At 39.0% G+C, this 16,809-nt stretch overlaps 2 protein-coding genes across 12 annotated transcripts in view; one reads left to right on the forward strand and one right to left on the reverse strand.

The window, feature by feature from the left end:
• CASK (calcium/calmodulin dependent serine protein kinase) overlaps nt 1-16,809 on the reverse strand; it is a 400,245-nt gene that overhangs the window by 162,911 nt on the left and 220,525 nt on the right. The gene's annotated exons all lie outside the window — the stretch shown is intronic.
• On the forward strand, nt 7,965-15,514 carry GPR34 (G protein-coupled receptor 34). Its single transcript, XM_024240512.2, has 2 exons — nt 7,965-8,057; nt 13,804-15,514. Exon 2 carries the CDS (start codon nt 13,883-13,885, stop codon nt 15,026-15,028), a length of 1,146 nt encoding a protein of 381 aa, XP_024096280.1. The 5' UTR covers nt 7,965-8,057; nt 13,804-13,882; the 3' UTR covers nt 15,029-15,514.

Here is a 16,809-nt window from a genome sequence, read left to right on the forward strand (position 1 = left end):
ACAAAAATTAGCCGGGCATGGTGGCAGGCACCTGTAAATCCCAGCTACTGAGTAGGCTGAGGTGGGAGAACTGCTTGAACCTGGGAGGCGGAGGTTGTAGTGAGCCGAGATTGTGCCACTGCACTTCAGCCTGGGTGATAAGAGCGAGACTCCATCTTAAAAAAAAAAAAAAAAAAAAAAAGAAAAGAAAAAACTGAATTGCTTGATATGTATTGTAGATTGAGGTCTGCAACTGCAGTTGGCTGCCATCTCAAGATAAATGAATCCAACATAAGGACCATTGTAAAAAAAAAAAAAAAAAAAAAAAAAAGGAAAGGAAATTCATGAAGCTACTCCTGCAGCTAACACCAGTAGGTGCTAAAATCTTGCACTTTTTGTGAAATACCTTTTTAAGTAGTATTGAAAATGCAGCTTTTATGTGGGTGCAGGATTGATACAAAAAAGATATACCTATAGATTCTAACATAATTTGAGAAAAAGCGAAATGGCAACTTAAAGCAAAAAGAAGGTGAAGGGGTCAGGTGTGGTGGCTCATGCCTGTAATCCCAGTACTCTGGGAGGCTGCGGTGGGCAGATTACTTGAGTGGAGGACTTTGAGACCAGCATGGGCAGCATGGCGAAACCTTATCTCTACTAAAAATACAAAAATTAGCCCAGCATGGTAGAGCGTGCCTGTAGTTCCAGCTACTCAGGAGGCTGAGGCGGGAAAATTGCTTAAACCCAGGAGGCTGACACTGCACTCCAGCCTGGGTGACAGAACGAGACTGTCTCAGGAAAAAAAAAAAAAAAAAAAGTGAAGGATCTAAAAGCTGGAGAATACAATGGTGGCAAAAGACAGTTTGATAAATTTTTTTTTTTTTTTTAAGAGACAGGGTCTCACTCTGTCACCCAGGCTGGAGTGCAGTTGGTGCAATCATAGCTTACTGTAGCCTTCAACTCCTGGGCTCAAGCGATCCTCCTGCCTCAGTCTCCAGAGAAGCTGGCACTACAAATGTGTGCCACCATGCCTGGCTAATTAAAAACATTTTTTGGGGGGTTAGAGTGTCTCGTTATGTTGCCCAGGGTCATCTCAAACTCCTGGCCTCAAGTGAGGCAGATAGGCTGACTCTACTGTTTTGTGCAAATGCAGTTGGAATTTTATCAGGACTATGCTTATTAGAGTTAGCGTATCCCTTCCTGCCCTAAATCTTGGTGCTTGCTTCTGCTCCTTATTAATAGATGTCCTTTGTGGCATTTTCTTTCCAGAATAGGGCACTTTTCATCCATATTAACAGCCTGTTCAGGCAGATATTGCTCCTCTTCAATACTTTTCTGAATGGCATCTGAGAACTCATCTGCTGCCTCTTTGCTGACAAAAACTGATCCTCCTGTTATGTTGACATTATTTAATTTTAATTTATTTTCAGAGGTGGGAGTCTCTCCCTGTTGCCCAGGCTGGAGCACAGTGGCTATTCACAGGCACAATGCCACTACTGATCAGCATGGGAGTTTTGACCTGCTCCGCTGACAACCTGGGCCAGTTCACACCCCTCCTTAAGCAAGCTGGTGGTACCCCCCTCCCGGGAGATCATATTGATGCCAAACTTCATGTGGACACCTGATTGGCATAATGCACCACATCCCAGAACTCCTGGGCTCAAGCAAACCTCCTGCCTCAGATTCCTGAGTAGCTGGGACTACAGGCATGTGCCACTGCATCCTGCTATTTTGACATTTTTAAAGCCAAACTTCTTTCTATAATTATCAAACCGGCTGGGAGTGGTGGCTCATGCCTATGATCCCAGTGCTTTGGAAGGTTGAGGTGGGAGGATCACTTGAGGATCACTTGAGGCTCCCCTGATGCATATAACACAAAATATGTGTTAATCAACTATGTTATTGGTAAGGCTTCCAGGAGTAGTTAAGTTTTGGGGGAGTCAAAAGTTATGCATGGATTTTCAACTGTGCGGGGATTAGTACCCCAATCCCCATGTTGTTCAAGGGTCAACTGTAATCTTGGTACCTAATGATACTAACATAATTATTCATTTGCTTTGTGCTGCAGAATGTGTGTGTGTGTGTGAAAGTTTTAAAATAATAGTAATACCTACATTATCAATAACAACACCACTGAATGCTGTTTAAGATTTTGTGGTTCTTTTTGTCCTTAAGATATATCCCACTAGGTATGCCCGGTCAAAATAGCATTTTACTACTGAGTAAAGTAAGAATCCATGAGTCTATGCTGATGTAAATAAATAAACAAATACATGAATGGGGAAGGAGGAAAAACTTTAAGTAGAAAATCAATTAAATGTAGAAGAAATGCTGGAATCTGGCAGTTTTCATTATCGTAACTGATTCAGGTAAGAATCATCAAGGATGCTAACCTGTGAGTGAAAGTTTGAAGAGTGGTAAGATATTTATGTGATCTCTAAATATCTCCCTACAGGATACTTATTAATTACAAACGGGAAACTAGTAATTTTACAGGGGAGAAACCCAGCAGAAACTAGCAAAGTTAACACTGCTTCTAATGGGACTGCTTGATAGCATGTGCTTCCTGATATGATGCATTGAGAACTCGGCAACACTGCTGTGGTATTCCTGCCAAAGTACATAACCAGATCTAATCACGAAGGAACACTGGGCAAACCCAAAGAGGGACATTCTAGAAAGTAACTGGCCTATATTCTTCAAATACAGTTCCAGGTTAAAGTGATTAAAGGAGACTAAAAAGATAGATCTTGTTTTTAATATATATATATTTTTGAGACAGGGTCTCACTTTGTCACCCAGGCTGGAGTGCAATGGCATGATCTCTGCTCACTGCAACCTCCACCTCCCGAGTTCAAGTGATTCTCGTGCCTCAGCCTCCCAAGTAGCTGGGATTACAGGAGCGTGCCACCATGCCTGACTAATTTTTTGCATTTTTGGTAGAGACAGTGTTTTGGCATGTTGGCCAGGCTGGTCTCGAACTCCTGGCCTCAAGTGATCTGCCCGCCTCATCCTCCCAAAGTGCTGGGATTACAGGTGTGAGCCACTGTGCCTGGTTTGTTTTTATTTTTGTTATAAAGGATATTACTAGGACAACTGATGAAATTGACACAAGGTCTGTAGAATACATAATGATATTAGGTCAACATAAATTAACTGATTTTGATAACTGTACTGCAGCTATGTAAAGGAATTCCCTATTTTTAGGAAATACATAAATGGATAAGAGTGAGAGATTGAGAAGGATTAAACAAATGAAGAAAAAAATGTTAACATAGAGAATCTAAGTAAAAGGTATCTAGAATCCTCGTACTTGTTCTCATAACTTTTCTATAAGTCTAAAATTACATAAAAACAAAACAAAAACCCCTACCCTATTTTAAAGTTACCAAAAATAATTCTCCTTGTGGTTATGCTTTCACTTTGCAATAGAGTGAGGTTCATTTGTTTCAACTAGATTTTGCCTTAATTTGGTGTTTTAATTGTATAAAACATGTACATAGGTTCTAAAGTACAAACTGTAAAACAGACACTATTCAGAGAGGTCTAGCTTTTGCACTCTTCCCCCACTCCCAATCTTTTCTTCCTCATTGGTAACTATTTTTATCAGTTTTCAGTTTATCCTTCAGTTTTTTAAAAATAAGAAAATATGTACAAATATTTAAAATTTCCACATAACAATATATTCTATAGGTAATTCCATAGCAGTACCTAGAGCTTTTTTGTGGAGGTTTTTAAATTTTTTATTTTATTTATTTTGAGACAGGGTCTCACTGTCGCCCAGGCTGGAGTGCAGTGGCACAATCATGGCTCACTGCAGCCTCCACCTCCTGGGGCTTAAGCCACCCTCTTGCCTTAGCTTCCTGAGTAGCTGGGAGTACAGGTATGTGCCACCACACCCGGCTAATTTTTGTAGTTTTTTGTAAAGACAGGGTTTCGCCATGTTGCCTAGGCTACTCTCGAACTGCTGAGCTCAAGGGATCTGCCCACCTCAGCTGGCCAAAATGCTGGGATTACAAGCATGAAGAACTGCGCCCAGCTTTTGTTTCTTAGAGAGAGACATTTGTATATACTAGCAGAGGTGGACGCTGGAAGACAATAAAATTCTCTTCTGTTTCTATTTTCTCAGTGAAATAAAAAGTGGTCACCAGGTGGGAGTGAGGAAGGAGGGGGGTTCCTGGCAGTCTGAGAAGAGTACAGGTGTGAAAAAGTATTTTCAAGGAATAGGAGAATGAACTGATTAAGCAGTGGTCCTCAAACCTTAGCATCAGAATCACACAGGTTGCTGAGCCCCATCCCCAGAATTTCTGGCTCACAGGTCTGGCATGAAGTCAGAAACATGCATTTTTTTCTTTTTTTTTTTGAGATGGAGTCTCGCTCTGTCACCCAGGCTGGAGTGCAATGGTGCAATCTCTGCTCACTGCAACCTCTGCCTCCCGGGTTCAAGCGATTCTCCTGCCTCAGCCTCCTGAGTAGCTGGGATTACAGGTGCGTGCCACCATACCCAGCTAATTTTTCTATTTTTAGTAGAGACGGGGTTTCACCATGTTGGTCAGGCTGGTCTCGAACTCCTGACCCTCAGGTGATCTGCCCACCTCGGCCTCCCAAAATGCTGGGATTACAGGCGTGAGCCACCACACCTGGCCTTTTCTTTCTTTTTTTTTTTTTTTTTAGGGACAAGGTTTTGCTATGTTGCCCAGGCTAGACTCAAACTCTCAGGCTCAAGTGCTCCTCCCATCTCAGCCTCCCAAGTAGCTGGAACTACAGGCGTACGCCACCATGCCCAACTAAGAACATACATTTCTAACAAGCTTCTGAGTGATGTTGACGCAACTCGTTTGGGGCCCCTGTTTTGAGAACCACTGGACTAAGGAAATATACTAGGATTGTTGGCAACCCAGGGGCCCACTTGAGGTTTGTAGTCATGAATCTGAAGTGAGACCAATCAGCATTATTGAGTGTTTGTATCCAGCAGTCCTCATTTTAGATGGCAAGGTTCAGGCCTGGAGTAGGTGGTGAGCTGAATTTAACCAGGGTTGGGATTTAAAGAGAACAGTGATATCAGTAATAGATGGCACCAAACAAGCATATACATTTGTTCTTTTCTACTTCTATCTTAATATAAATACCTTACAATCCCAACAAGAGAAAGAGGAAGCATGAAGGGAAGAGGACATATCGAAAATGAGCTAAGAACGCAGAGACAAACCAGAATGTTCAGAATGAACAGGAAAAAGCTTATATAAAGAAAGAACTAGAAAAAGATTATACTCAAATCTGGTGGTAGCTGTGCTGACTCACATTGAGGAGAAAATGTGGTCACAATATGAGGAAACTGAAGATTAAAACAATTAGTGTTTTGAAAAGGGTTGGCTTAGATGTAGGAAAATAATATAGAAAAAAATATATTCATACTAGATTATATGAAATAGAATGCACATAGTTAAATGCCTATTTAGTCATTAAAAAATTCCTGCTAGGATCTTGAAGAGATATATGCATACTGATGTTCACTGCAGCATTATTCACATTAGTCAAGAGGTGGAAGCAACCCAAAAATCCATCAACAGATGAATGCATAGGGAAAATGTGGTGCATATACAGTGGAATATAATGCAGTTTGATAAAAGAAGGAAATCCTGTAACATGCTGCAACGCAGATGAACCTCGAGGATATGACACCAAGTGAAATAAACCTGTCACAAAAGGACAAATACTGTGTGATTCCACTCATATGAAGTGTCCAAAGTAGTCAAAATCAATGAAACATAAAGGATCATGATTGTCAAGGGCAGGGGGAGAGGAGAGAAATAGTTTAGTCGTGAAGAGTTTTAGTTTTGCAAGATGAAAAACTTCTAGAAACTGTTGCACAACAATGTGAATATACTTAACATTATTGAATTGTATACCTAAAAATGGTTAAGATGGGGCTGGGTGCAATGGCTCACACCTGTAATCCCAGCACTTTGGGAGGCTGAGGTGGGTGGACCACCTGAGGTTAGGAGTTTGAAACTAGCCTGGCCAACATGGTGAAACCCTGTCTCTATTAAAAATACAAAATTAGCTGGGCATGGTGGTGCATGTCTGTAATCCCAGCTACTCGGGAGGCTGAGGCAGGAGAATCGCTTGAACCCGGGAGGTGGAGGCTGCAGTGAGCCGAGATTGTGCCATTGTATAATCTCTTGTCGCCTGGGCGACAAGAGCGAAACTCCATCTCAAAAAAAAAAAAAAAAAAAAAAAAAGTTAAGATGGTAAATTTAATGTTACATATTGTACCACAATAAAAGAAAATCCTGCCAGACCAATACAGCAACCACCTTCCTTCTCAGAGGTTCTAAGGGGAAGTAAGAGCTACAAAACATTTTTATTCTAGCAATTTAAAAATATCCTGTCCCATATATCATATTTATAACAAACAAAAAGCTCTGGAGAATATAATGTTCAGAAGAGCATACCCAGAAATAATTAGAATGTTAGATACAGCCCAATGAGTCAAATATTTAGTGCAAACAAGCTGCAGGATAACAATTATGGGGAGAATAAAAACTAACTCTTCTTCATTTCAAATGACAACAAAAAAAGGGAAATAACACTAAACTGCAGGGCCAGCAGTTACATAGATGGACAGATAGTGGTTAAATTTTGGACTAGGATCAAAACCAAGACTGCAGAATCCCATCATTATTTTGCTTAAAATACAGGTGATGTTTTAATTTGCTCGGGAGAGTTTATCATAGTGATCAAAAGGGGAGAACACCATCAGAAATCTCATCTAGTCCTAATAATACAAGATTGTTTTAGCAAAGGTCTTAAAGAAATACATGAAAATATGCTAAAATAATGTACAGATGAAAACTTAAGAAACAGAAATTCAGTGCTTGTGCTTTGAAAGTCCATATAGCATATGATGTATCATTTCTTACAAAAAACAGAAAATACATATTTCTGCTTAGAATTTATAAAACTTTTAAATTTTGAGCGGGGGAGGAAAACGTTCCACAATTGTCAAGTTGGAAGGTATTCATAAAGAAGACACAAATAATTTCCTAAAGTTCAGTGTTGGTTGAGCTTAAAGTTGTTCCATGGTAGTAGGGCTTTTTAATATTTTCAAAAGGAATCTGAGAGTTGTCATACCGAAAAAAGAAAGAAAAACAAAAAAGAGGGGGGAAAAAAAAAACCCCTACCACCACATGTGAACATAAAACAGAAGAGAACCCCAACCAATTGCACCACGACCGGATGGAAGAGCCCAGCTGACACAACCAAGACGAGTCTCAGTGTCTAGGGAAGCTTGGGGTTCTGTTCCTTTTACTTCAGGCGAACCTGAACTGTGAGTATTTCTTGATTTCAGCTACATAAATGAACCTTTATTTCAGCTAAAATTTGATTATCTGAACATTCAAAGTGAAACGTGATTCATGGTGATAAGGCTACTCTAATGTCAGCAGTTCTTCACTTTTAGAACTACTGAGTAAATTGCTTGAATGACACCTCTGCCTTGATTTCAAATGAGACTGTCTTTTTAGTTACTTTAAGTACTTTAAGACATTCAAGGTATTTAAGCTTCTACTGTCAATATAGTCACATTGTTGATACTGTATTTGGATACTGCCATCAAGATTTTGCAGATCTACTTGCATGAATTAAAAGTTATTTTCATATGCAATACATTTTATTTCTAATGTATTATAAATTATAACTTATTGACTTTAAGTTATGCTGTCTCCCTATTTTCAATTACTGTCTTTTCTTTATTATATTATTACTACTTTATAGTATTACCAGACCATATAACATTTAAGTTTGGTGTTTCAGAAGTAAATAAGGTGAATATTAGATAAGAGAGACAGCAAAATATGCTTTAGTTCAAATAATAATTTTTTAAAATGTGTTTCTATGGACACAGTTAAATTTGTAACAAAACCTAACACACTACTAATAGTATTATTTCCAAAGTAATATGTTTTCAATTTTCATTTTGTATACAGCAGTTAATGCAATTTTGAAGCATGCCCTGAATAGATTCAGTCCTTATCAAGTCAAACTAAAAACGGTGAAAGGTTGCAACTATTACCAAATAGGTATGTATTTCAACACAGCAATATGATATTTTCACAAACATACCCAAACTGCATTTTAAAAGCTTCTGCTCATCTGGAGTCACAGTGGAATCTGTTGGGTCCTGCCCTCTGGGTCCAGTACTCCTACATGAGCCAGTTGAAAAAAAACTGCAGGAGTAGGTGGTGGTGCAGGGGTACAATGCACTAATACTAGGTTTTTGAACTTGTGAATAGGATTTGCCAAGTAACAACATTTAAAAAACACTATCTACTATTACAAAACTATTGTGACCACTTCAATATAGCACATGGGTCACAAGCAATGCCCACTGGGAAATTAATCCCCTATGTAAACACAGTGGTTTGTTTCTTGTCTTCACAAGCAATTCTTAACATATCAAACAGGTAGTTTTAAAAATATCAGTAAATAGCCTTATATAGTGAATGACATTGTAATGTACTAACCAACTTCAAAGGAGAAAAAAAAAACAGTCATCAAGTTTAAAACAGAATCTAATTGTGATTTTTAATTAAAAAAAAATTTTTTTTTGAGACAGACTCTTGCTCTGTTGCCCAGGCTAGAGTGCAGTGGCATGAACACAGCTCACTGCAGCCTCTGTCTCCCAGGTTCAAGCAATTCTCCAGCCTCAGCCTCCAGAGTAGCTGGGACCACAGGTGCCTGCCACCACGCCCTGCTAATTTTTTTTTTTTTTTTTTTTGGTATTTTTAGTAGAGGCGGGGTTTCGCTATGTTGGCCAGGCTGGTCTCGAATTCCTGGCCTCTAGTGATTTGCCTGCCTTGGCCTCCCAAAGTGCTGGGATTACAGGCATGAGCCACTGTGCCGGGCCAATTTTTTTTTTTATGTTCTTTTTTTTTTGAGACAAGGTCTTACTCCGTCACCCAGGCTGGAGTACAGTGGAGTGATCTAGGATCACTGCAACCTCTGCTTCCCAGGCTCAAGCGATCCTCCCACCTCAGCCTCTCGAGTAGCTGGGACTATAGGCGCACATCACCATACCCACTAATTTTTATATTTTTTGTAGAGACAGGGTTTCATCATCTTGCCCAGGCTGGTCTAGAACTCCTGAACTCAAGTGATCCTCCCGCTTCAGCCTCCCAAAGTGCTGGGATCACAGGCATGAACCATGGCGCCCAGCTGTCAATTTGTGAATCAATAATTGTATGCTAGCTGTCTAATACATAGTTCTAAATGATGGCCACTATTATAACGTAAACAAACGCATTGGCTTTGCTTTATGCTCTTTAAACTGAAGACTAAAGCAAAACCAGAAATGCTTACTGACAGATTTGTCCAACTATTACTTATTTTATTTGCAGATTAGAGCTGAGGCAAATGGTTTCAGGATTATGTGCTTTGTGCTAACAGCTTTCTGGAGACATCTTGATTACGGCTATCAGGTCTAGAAGTAAGTTTAAAAAGATATGCTCTGCGGGTAGTGGCAATCATTCTGATGAATGATTTGTGATTCTGTAAACTCTGGATTTACTTCCTTATAATAATGGACATAGCAAATAAGATTAATACCCTTTCCAAAGAAGTAAAGCTAGATGGCATAATCTGTTCTTAAAATTGTTAAAGTGTATGTTAAAGGAATCATGTCAAAATACTGCTGATAGAACTCAATATTAATAAAGAAAATGCTGATCCTATGTGATAAGGGTGAGATTTGGTGAAAAGCATCATGGGCTCTAAAAGTCAGATCTGAGTCCTAACTTGGGCACTGTCATTTAAGAGTTGTGTGGCCTGCCGGGTGCAGTGGCTCATGCCTGTAACCCCAGCACTTTAGGAGGCAGAGGTGGGCGGAAAATGAGGTCAGGAGTTCAAGACCAGCCTGGCCAACATAGTGAAACTCCGTCTCTACTAAAAATACAAAAATTAGCTGGATGCCGTCCCAGCTACTTGGGAGGCTGAGGCAGGAGAATTGCTTGAACCCGGGAGGCGGAGGTTGCAGTGAGCTGAGACCATGCCATTGCACTCTAGCCTGGGTGACAGAGTGAGACTCTGTCTCAAAAAGAAAAAAAAAAAAAAAAAAAAAAAAAAAAAAGGAGTTGTGTGGCCAAGAGTAAAGATCATAACCTCTTGAACTTTCTTTCTTTCTTCCTTTTTTTATTTTAGAGACAGGTTCATGCTATGTTGCCTTGGCTGGCAGGCTGGTCTTGAACTCCTGGTCTCAAGTGATCCTCCAGCCTCAGTCTCCCAAAGTGTTGGGATTACAGGCGTGAGCCACTGTACCTGGCCAACCTTTTGATCTTTCATTACCTCTTTTGTGATACCTACCTCACAGAGTATTGCAAGGATTATGTAAAGGAAGTAATATAAATGTGTTTAACAGTGTCTGGTACACAGAAAGTACTAAATAAATATTAGTTAATGGTTTGGCCATCTAGCTTAAGAGTTCAATTCTGACTGCACATTAAAATCCCCTGAGGAGCTTTTAAAGGAAACCAGTGCCTGAAACTCATTCCAGACCAATTAAATCAGAATATCTGGGGAAGGAGCCAAGCACTGGTATCTTTAAAAAACCCTCAAGAGGATTCTAATATGCAGCCAGGATTGAGAACCACTGAAAATCCCTTCTACAAAGAACCCAATTGGTGGTAGTCTCAAAAATCTCCAGTGGTAAGATCCTTATATTGCCTCCCAAGAGAGATCATTTCATTAGAAAAAAATGATTTCCTTAAAAGGAGGCAACATCTGTCTCTGCAATTTCTATCATTGGTTCTTGTTTTGCTTTGTGAAGACACATATAACAAAGTGAAACCCTTTTCTCTATGGCTTTGTAAAGCATTCTCATCTCCAGGGTAAGGTGCCTATTTCCTTCAACTCGCTTCTATGACATGATTTGAGTTCTTCTCTCCATTTAGTCCATGGCCTTTTCTAAGTGTGCTGCTGTGGATCAAACACTGCATTCCAGGTGAGACCCTACCAGCCTGGGACAGAAGCAGCATAGTAGTAACAATTTTCATTTCAGACACCACGCATCTAGGAATTCAACTAAAGATGGGTTTTTCGTTGCCACCACACTACGCTAGTGATAGAGCAATTGCAATTGTGTTTGTTAATGCAGCTAAAGCTCTTCCTGTACTTGTACAGCTGCTTTTTAATATCCACATGTAGAACTTCATATACATTTCTACTAAATTCCCTCTTTGATTTAATAATATTTATTATGCTAAGCATTAGGTACAGAGAGCCAAACAAAACTGACTTGGTTCTTAATCCTAATGGAACTTAAAGTCTAGCATGAGAGAAGAAAAAAAATCCAAAATAACTACTCACAGGTGAGTTTTTCATGTCATTTCAGCTACTTGAGCTCTCAAAATCATATTACTTCTTGTGCCTCAATTCCCTGAACCTATGAGAGCTCCCTACATAACCACACAATATAGGTGGTTCCTCTACAGACACCCTTTTCCTTTTCCTGGTAATGCAGGTTGCATTATCAGTTTCATTTTTGGTAGCCTGACATTCTTTCTAGATAGCCCTTTCCTTATAGAATCTTAGATCACAGGCTGGGCATAGTGGCTCACATCTGTAATTCCAGCACTTTGGGAGGCCGAAGTGGGCGGATCACCTGAGGTCAGGAGTTCGAGACCAGCCTGGCCAACGTGGTGAAACTCCCATCTCTACTAAAAATACAAAAATTAGCCGGGCATGGTGGCGGGCGCCTGTAATCCCAGCTACTCGGGAGGCTGAGGCAGGAGAATCGCTTGAAGCCAGGAAGCGGAGGTTGCAGTGAGCCGATATCACACCATTGCACTCTAGCCTGGGTGACAAGAGCAAAACTCTGTCTCAAAAACAAAACAAACCAACCAACCAAACAAACAAAAAACAGAATCTTAGATGACAAGAAACATGCCTATACCTTTCTATAAACTTTCTGAAATTTGTCTTCCTGCAGTTGAGACACATGACAGACTAGACTCAGTCCTTCCCCGCTCCCTTCCTTTCTCCCTCCACTTTCCTGAATTCTGGAAACAGGCTCTTACCAGGGATTACATAACTTCCTCTTCACCAGCCAGTTCCTCTTCTGTGGAATCAATGCTCCCTAACTTTACAACATTTTAAACCTTAATGTTACCCTCTACCAAAATGCTTTGTTCTTAATCAAATTATGTGTAGAGCTTTAAGAAAGGCTATTTTTCTCTGTGTATAAGATCAAATCAGGGACTTAATTTATGTAATTCAAATCCACTTTGCATGGTAGCAGTCAGGGTTTGAATGTCCACTCCTCCAAAATGTTTACTAATAGGGTCTCTGTCTTATCCACCTTCCTTTCCCACACAGTACTTAGCCAAGTGTGAGATATTTATTAAAATGAGATTAATCAAAAGATGTTTATTAAAGCTAACTTTTATTAAGCAGTCACTATGTGCCAGGATTAAGTTCTTCTCATGCATTTTTCATTTTCACAAATGAGAAAACTAAGGCATAGAAAAGATTAAGTTATTTGTCCTTGGTCACAAGTTAGTTGGGTCTGATTTTGAGAACCTTGCTCTGGGTATCTTTATGTTAACCCTGCTAAGTGGCTGCTGTAGAGAAATAGGGCAGTCACTCTAAGAGAGGAATGTGATGAGACCTCCAGAAATGCTTTCTTTACTTGTTATGACCAGCTCTCAGACTAAGCTCTTCACAGCAGTCAATGGGCCAATCATAAGTAGTGTTGCAAGTATTCTCTGCTGCCACAAACAAGTAGAATTCAAACACTATCTCTTCGAGGGTTCTAGCAAGTCTCAAATTATTGAACCCAGGGCACATTTAAGCTTTGGTCAGGTTACTTTCAAAATCTTGGATTGCACATGCTGTTTCCCATCTGCGTTATTACTCTATGCTTCTAGGTTAGGAGTGGCTAAATAGCAGCTGCCAGCTAACTTGGTTTTGTTTGGTTACTTTTTTCTCCTGTCCAGTGATACAACAGTCTGTGTAAACTTGCAGGTGCTGTATTCTCTTAGTCTATTATGTTAATTGCATGCCCTAAGACCCCTACCTTGGTCTTAGGCTGAAAAGAAATTTAGGATCCTCTTCTTTATTCCCACTTATAGAATGAGACCACCACAAGTCACACGCCATGTAGCAATACATGTCAAAATGAATGAATGCCACATATGAGGGAAAAAGTCAAGGCAGGAAGTGGTTCTGAAGCTGGGCAGGGCCAGCAGTGGGCCCAGCTCTCTTATGGCTGTACATACCTTTAGAGAAACTGATGCTCATCTTTGAGAAATATGAGCTGTCATTTCTCTTCACCACCATCTGTATTCCCATAAGAACTTCCCTAAGAGAAGATGATCTCATAAACTGAGTTATTTTAATATAATACATGAAACAGAACTTGAATGTAGGCCATGGCCACAGGAAAGGTTAGAGCATGAAACTCAATGAGATACCACACTATGTGCTGCTTGTTTAATGATACAATAATGTTACTACATACAGTAGGATAAAAGTAAAGTTTCTCACAATGTCTGAAAATAAATCATTTATTATTTACACTGTCTTTTTTTTTTTTTTTTTTTTTTTAAAGAGATGGGGTCTTGTTCTGTTGCCCAGGCTGGAGTGCAGTGGCTCAATTACAGCTCACTACAGCCTTGAACTCCTGGGTTCAAGCAATCCTCCTGCTATATGTAGCCTCCTGAGTAGCTAGGACCATAGGCGCGTGCTGGGAAGCCCAGACTATTATTTACACTTTTAGTTAAAGTAACTGTTATTAAAATAGCAAATGACTCAATGTTTGGCATTCTGTTGTAGGAAAAATCTGAAGACATAAGAACTACACATGAGGAATATGTCATTTAGCACTTTCACTTTTTGATCTCCACAGAAGACAATGAGAAGTCATACCATAACAATGACGACAACTTCAGTCAGCAGCTGGCCTTATTCCTCCCACAGAATGCGCTTTATAACCAATCATAGCGACCAACCGCCACAAAACTTCTCAGCAACACCAAATGTTACTACCTGTCCCATGGATGAAAAATTGCTATCTACTGTGTTAACAACATCCTACTCTGTTATTTTCATCGTGGGACTGGTTGGGAACATAATCGCCCTCTATGTATTTCTGGGTATTCACCGCAAAAGAAATTCCATTCAAATTTATCTACTTAACGTAGCCATTGCAGACCTCCTACTCATCTTCTGCCTCCCTTTCCGAATAATGTATCACATTAACCAGAACAAGTGGACACTAGGTGTGATTCTGTGCAAGGTTGTGGGAACACTATTTTATATGAACATGTACATTAGCATTATTTTGCTTGGATTCATCAGTTTGGATCGCTATATAAAAATTAATCGGTCTATACAGCAACGGAAGGCAATAACAACCAAACAAAGTATTTATGTCTGTTGTATAGTATGGATGCTTGCTCTTGGTGGATTCCTAACTATGATTATTTTAACACTTAAGAAAGGAGGGCATAATTCCACAATGTGTTTCCATTACAGAGATAAGCATAACGCAAAAGGAGAAGCCATTTTTAACTTCATTCTTGTGGTAATGTTCTGGCTAATTTTCTTACTAATAATCCTTTCATATATTAAGATTGGGAAGAATCTATTGAGGATTTCTAAAAGGAGGTCAAAATTTCCTAATTCTGGTAAATATGCCACTACAGCTAGGAACTCCTTTATTGTACTTATCATTTTTACTATATGTTTTGTTCCCTATCATGCCTTTCGATTCATCTACATTTCTTCACAGCTAAATGTATCATCTTGCTACTGGAAAGAAATTGTTCACAAAACCAATGAGATCATGCTGGTTCTCTCATCTTTCAACAGTTGCTTAGATCCAGTCATGTATTTCCTGATGTCCAGTAACATTCGCAAAATAATGTGCCAACTTCTTTTTAGACGATTTCAAGGTGAACCAAGTAGGAGTGAAAGCACTTCAGAATTTAAACCAGGATACTCCCTGCATGATACATCTATGGCAGCGAAAATACAGTCTAGTTCTAAAAGTACTTGAGGTAAACATACTAAAATGAATTATATAATGCAGCCTCTTAATTCTTTGAAGAACTAAAAAATTAGGAAACAAAGTTCTAGCATTTACAAAACTCAGATCTCAAAGCTCTGCTTGTATTTGCGATATTTCATTTGCTTAATTGTAAACCATTTCAAGGTACTATCTTTTAAATCTGTATGTAAAATCTTTTCAAAATACATTTTTAAGCTAATACTCTTAACATAGATTATGAAGTTAAGTGAAATTTATGGCTTTAACAGCAAAATAATTAAAGTGCCATAGTTTCTCAAGTGACTAAAGTAGTTATTAAAATCAAGCACTTGATACTAATTTGAAGTGTGTTTAAAAGTAAATGATTTGGGAACTGACAATGTGTCAGAAAATATATGTTCATTTATCATTTTAAAATCTTGTATAATTTGCCACTGTATTCATTTATGCCTAAATCTCTATAACAGATGAAAAGATAATTAATAAAATCCTTATCAAAAAATGAGATCACCCACTATCTATCACTGCTTAGATAAAAAGGGAAAGAATTTAAATACTGTATAGTAAAAATTAACAGATAAGCTAACGATTCAATAGCCTAGCAATAGGTCTTAAAACCACACCTTACTTAAAACAGGTTTATAAACAATAGGGTCATTTCAGCCACACTTTGATAAAGTAACATTGAACATGCATATTCTGTGATCCAGCAAGTCATCTACAAGGTATACATCTTACAGAATCACTCAAATATGTACATAAGAAACATGTAATGATGCTCAGTGAACTACCATTCATAATACGAAACAACTGGAAATAAGTACATATCAGCAAAGGCATGGAGAAGTGAACTGGTTTACTCATGAAATGGAATATCATGTAGTGATGCAATGAAATGAACTACACTCACATGCATCAACACGGGTATATCTCAAATATAATGTTGAGTAAAAAAACCCCACAAAATTGCAAAAGGGTATGTACTGCATGAAATCATTTATGTAAAATATAAAAACATAAAACAATACCACATTCTTTTTTTTTTTGAGACAGAGTTTCACTCTTATTGCCCAGGCTGGAGTGCAGTGGCGCGATCTTGGCTCACTGCAACCTCCACCTCCCAGGTTCAAGTGATTCTCCTGTCTCAGCCTCCCGAGTAGCTGGGATTACAGGCACATGCCACCACACCCGGCTACTTTTTGGATTTTTAGTAGAGACGGGGTTTCATATGTTGGCCAGGCTGGTCTCGAACTCCTGACCTCAGGGTGATCCACCTGCCTCAGCCTCCCAAAGTGCTGGGATTACAGGCGTGAGCCACCACGCCTGGTAGAAAACAATACCACATTCTTATGGACCAATACATATACAATAAAGATACAAAACATGTATGGTAATATATACAAGATACATACCAACTTAAAGTTAATGGTTATATCTGGAGAAATTTGAAGCAAATATGGCAAAATGTTAATGTCTTAAATCTAGGTAGTAGGCATGTGATTATATTATTTTTGGTAAATTTCTGGCTATTTGAAATACTTTACAACAATAAAAACCTGCAAATTAGAATTAAAAGGAGCAAACTCTGCAATTTTCATGTACATTAAAAAATAACAGGACAGCAAGCTCTAAAAGAAAGGGGTCTTAGTCTTGTTCGTCATTGCCTCCCTGGAGCTTAGTACATTTCTTGGCTATAGGAGATCAATATACTGAATAATTAAGAAGAATGGACGGATGAATACGATAGGGAGAAAGGGAAGGAAGGGGTGCTTACAAGAAAAAAAGTTGGG

Source organism: Pongo abelii, chromosome X (genome assembly GCF_028885655.2).
Source record: "Pongo abelii isolate AG06213 chromosome X, NHGRI_mPonAbe1-v2.0_pri, whole genome shotgun sequence".
NCBI lineage: Eukaryota > Metazoa > Chordata > Mammalia > Primates > Hominidae > Pongo > Pongo abelii.

Bases quoted from the DNA above. Each gene is read 5' to 3' on its own strand.
- GPR34 (XM_024240512.2), top strand. From the start codon at position 13,883: ATGAGAAGTCATACCATAACAATGACGACAACTTCAGTCAGCAGCTGG.